This window comes from Larimichthys crocea, unplaced genomic scaffold (genome assembly GCF_000972845.2).
Source record: "Larimichthys crocea isolate SSNF unplaced genomic scaffold, L_crocea_2.0 scaffold81547, whole genome shotgun sequence".
Classification (NCBI taxonomy): domain Eukaryota; kingdom Metazoa; phylum Chordata; class Actinopteri; family Sciaenidae; genus Larimichthys; species Larimichthys crocea.
The window spans coordinates 1-2208 of record NW_020860743.1 but is presented as its reverse complement, the minus strand read 5'-3'; the positions used below and the strand labels follow the sequence as shown (position 1 = coordinate 2208).

Sequence of the window (2208 nt, the reverse complement as noted above, 5' to 3'; positions counted from 1 at the left end):
TCTTACATGTGTATGCTCATATTGTCTTCTTAACCTCATTTTACTCTTACTCGGTTGAATAAATCAAAGACAAAGACAAAATAAGAGTAACTTTATTTATTTGATCATCTCATCTTTACCTTTGAAACAAATAACAAAATATATAAAATGTACAGCATGTGCTTTGGGCAATATGCTGCATGACTTGATTTAAATTTGTATATCCCTCATGTAGAAATTAGTCCACAGGCTGTTATAGGCAACCGAGAAAGTTGTGGAAGGGCTAATTTGATTTAGGTTAAAACCTGTTCACATATTACCAATATAAACGGATTTAAATATAAAATGCATTAAATGTGTTTCCTAATTTAAAACCTTTGACCTATAACCTTTAAAAGTATATGATAATTTATACGTGACAAAGTCAAGAAAGAAACAATGTAATTTACAATTCAGTGGTGATTAATTGGGAATTTATTCATTTGAATAATTTCATGGTACAAGCAGTGATTTTGGGTATTATTGCAGAAATAAGACTGGCCTTCAATTATTAACAGAGTTAAATCCGTAAACAATTTCACTTGATGATATGATTATCATACATCATCACCATGTAGCTGCTTTTTAATGTCAGTATGTCATTAAATGTGCATTGATACTTATATTTAACACTGAAATATATTATATTGAGACATCACTCAGATCAAGAAAAAATATGATGATAATTAGATTTCACATATGTATGTTTACATTTATTTGGGTAACATGATAACACATTTTAAATCAACAAAAGAAAAGAAAGAATCACAGCTGTTTGTACTACGCATATGCACAATACAAAGTAATGCAGCATGTTAAACAAGCATAGAGTTTAAAAAAGTGCTTGTCTCTAATGCTTATGTTTATTTATTTTATGTTTATGTTAGACTTCTTCAGCTTCAGGAAAGTTTACCCAGCAGTGCTGTTTCACCTGCGTTTATCGGTGTACAGGACGTTGTTACAGGAGGGGCAGACATGTACCTCATCCTTGCAAGAATCCATGCAGAACGGCATGAAACAGCAAGGCCAGCACCTGGTGTAGTGTATCAGAATAAAGTCAAAATAATATTTAATCGTCAATGTGTACACAATTTTAATTTATGGCTGTGTGTATGTGTGTGTGTTTTGTTCCTACTCACAGGAAAAGCCCTATTAAGACACAGCACACCCATGTGCGCGTACCATTTCTGTACTCAGTTCTAGTGAGAGCAGAGGTTTGGCAGTGAGGACACGTCATCTGTGCGGGACAATCGGTTGGCAGGTGCTGCACCACCGCCACATGGTTCACTATGAGGAAGACACACAGCGAACTAGTGAGGGGCAGTAGTACTTGGGGATCCACCCTCTCTCCACATTTGCATGTCTATGAACCCTTTGTGTGTGTGTGTGGTTGTATTTTGGGTAAAAATGCATGTAAAACTTGAAACTAAAGAAAAACTAAAGTATCTATTCTATTCTATTCTATCTAGAAGAGTGATACTCACCAGAATAGACAACCTGGGGTTGGTAAGCAGGTTGAGAAACTGCTTAAGAGAGGTTTTAAATAACAGAATGATAAAGAAGCTCAAGTGAGGAATAGCTCAAGAAATAATAGCAACATTACAACAAGCAGGTAATAAATCACACAGATGAAGGGTGTCTGATATCTTACCAATTTGGATGGTAGGCTGAGCTTGGTACACACCCATAGGGGGGCCAGGGTACGGCGGTGCAGACATTTCTGGAGGAGGAGGTCACTTTTCCATGATATCTGCTACAGGTGCAGGAAATAAATGTTGAACAGAGTAGTTAAATGAGTAAACTGATTGCCGAGAAAGAGGTTGCTAAACAGCTTTGACCTGTTTTTATGATGATGGTCCATGCATAAGGCAAGCTGGTTTGGTGACATTTGATTTCCAGTTTAGATTGTAAACAGCTGATTGCCAAACGTGAAACTAAAAGACCAGAAGATTCCCATTGTCCTGGGCTCACAGTGTTTTTTTTGTTTTTTTTTAACAATTTATTTGCATGTAACTTTGCCAACACACCTGTTAACAACTAATGCAAACAAACCACTGTGGTTTTGAATGTATGTTGAAACTGCCCTAACACTGTGGGTAGTGGCTATCACTCTCCAGGGTAGTGCCAAGTGTACTGACAATGTAGTGAAATGCGTGAGAAAAAAAATCTCTGCACAGGACTGAGAGAGAA

The 2208-nt window shown here is 36.6% G+C and overlaps 1 protein-coding gene across 3 annotated transcripts; it reads right to left on the bottom strand.

Annotated features, from left to right (window-relative positions):
- Positions 1 to 435: 435 nt before the first annotated feature.
- On the bottom strand, positions 436 to 1807 carry LOC113745485 (cell death-inducing p53-target protein 1 homolog). 3 transcript variants are annotated; one of them, XM_027277023.1, is made up of 4 exons: positions 1670 to 1807; positions 1503 to 1544; positions 1158 to 1305; positions 436 to 1051 (listed from the first exon to the last, which is right to left on the bottom strand). In XM_027277023.1, the coding sequence occupies exons 1-4, from the start codon at positions 1734 to 1736 to the stop codon at positions 946 to 948; spliced, it is 363 nt and encodes a 120-aa protein (XP_027132824.1). In that variant the 5' UTR covers positions 1737 to 1807; the 3' UTR covers positions 436 to 945. The 3 variants fall into 3 exon arrangements, with proteins under 3 accessions (XP_027132824.1, XP_027132825.1, XP_027132826.1); XM_027277024.1 differs by having other exon boundaries at positions 1503 to 1541; XM_027277025.1 differs by lacking the exon at positions 1503 to 1544.
- Positions 1808 to 2208: the final 401 nt, after the last annotated feature.

What these genes read in the sequence shown, in the direction of transcription:
- LOC113745485 (XM_027277023.1), bottom strand. Translation starts at nt 1,736, where the DNA reads ATGTCTGCACCGCCGTACCCTGGCCCCCCTATGGGTGTGTACCAAGCT. An exon ending in TCAGCCTACCATCCAAATTG is followed by an intron (nt 1,545 to 1,669) that starts GTAAGATATCAG and finishes ACCTCTCTTAAG; the next exon opens with CAGTTTCTCAACCTGCTTAC. An exon ending in ACCCCAGGTTGTCTATTCTG is followed by an intron (nt 1,306 to 1,502) that starts GTGAGTATCACT and finishes TCTTCCTCATAG; the next exon opens with TGAACCATGTGGCGGTGGTG.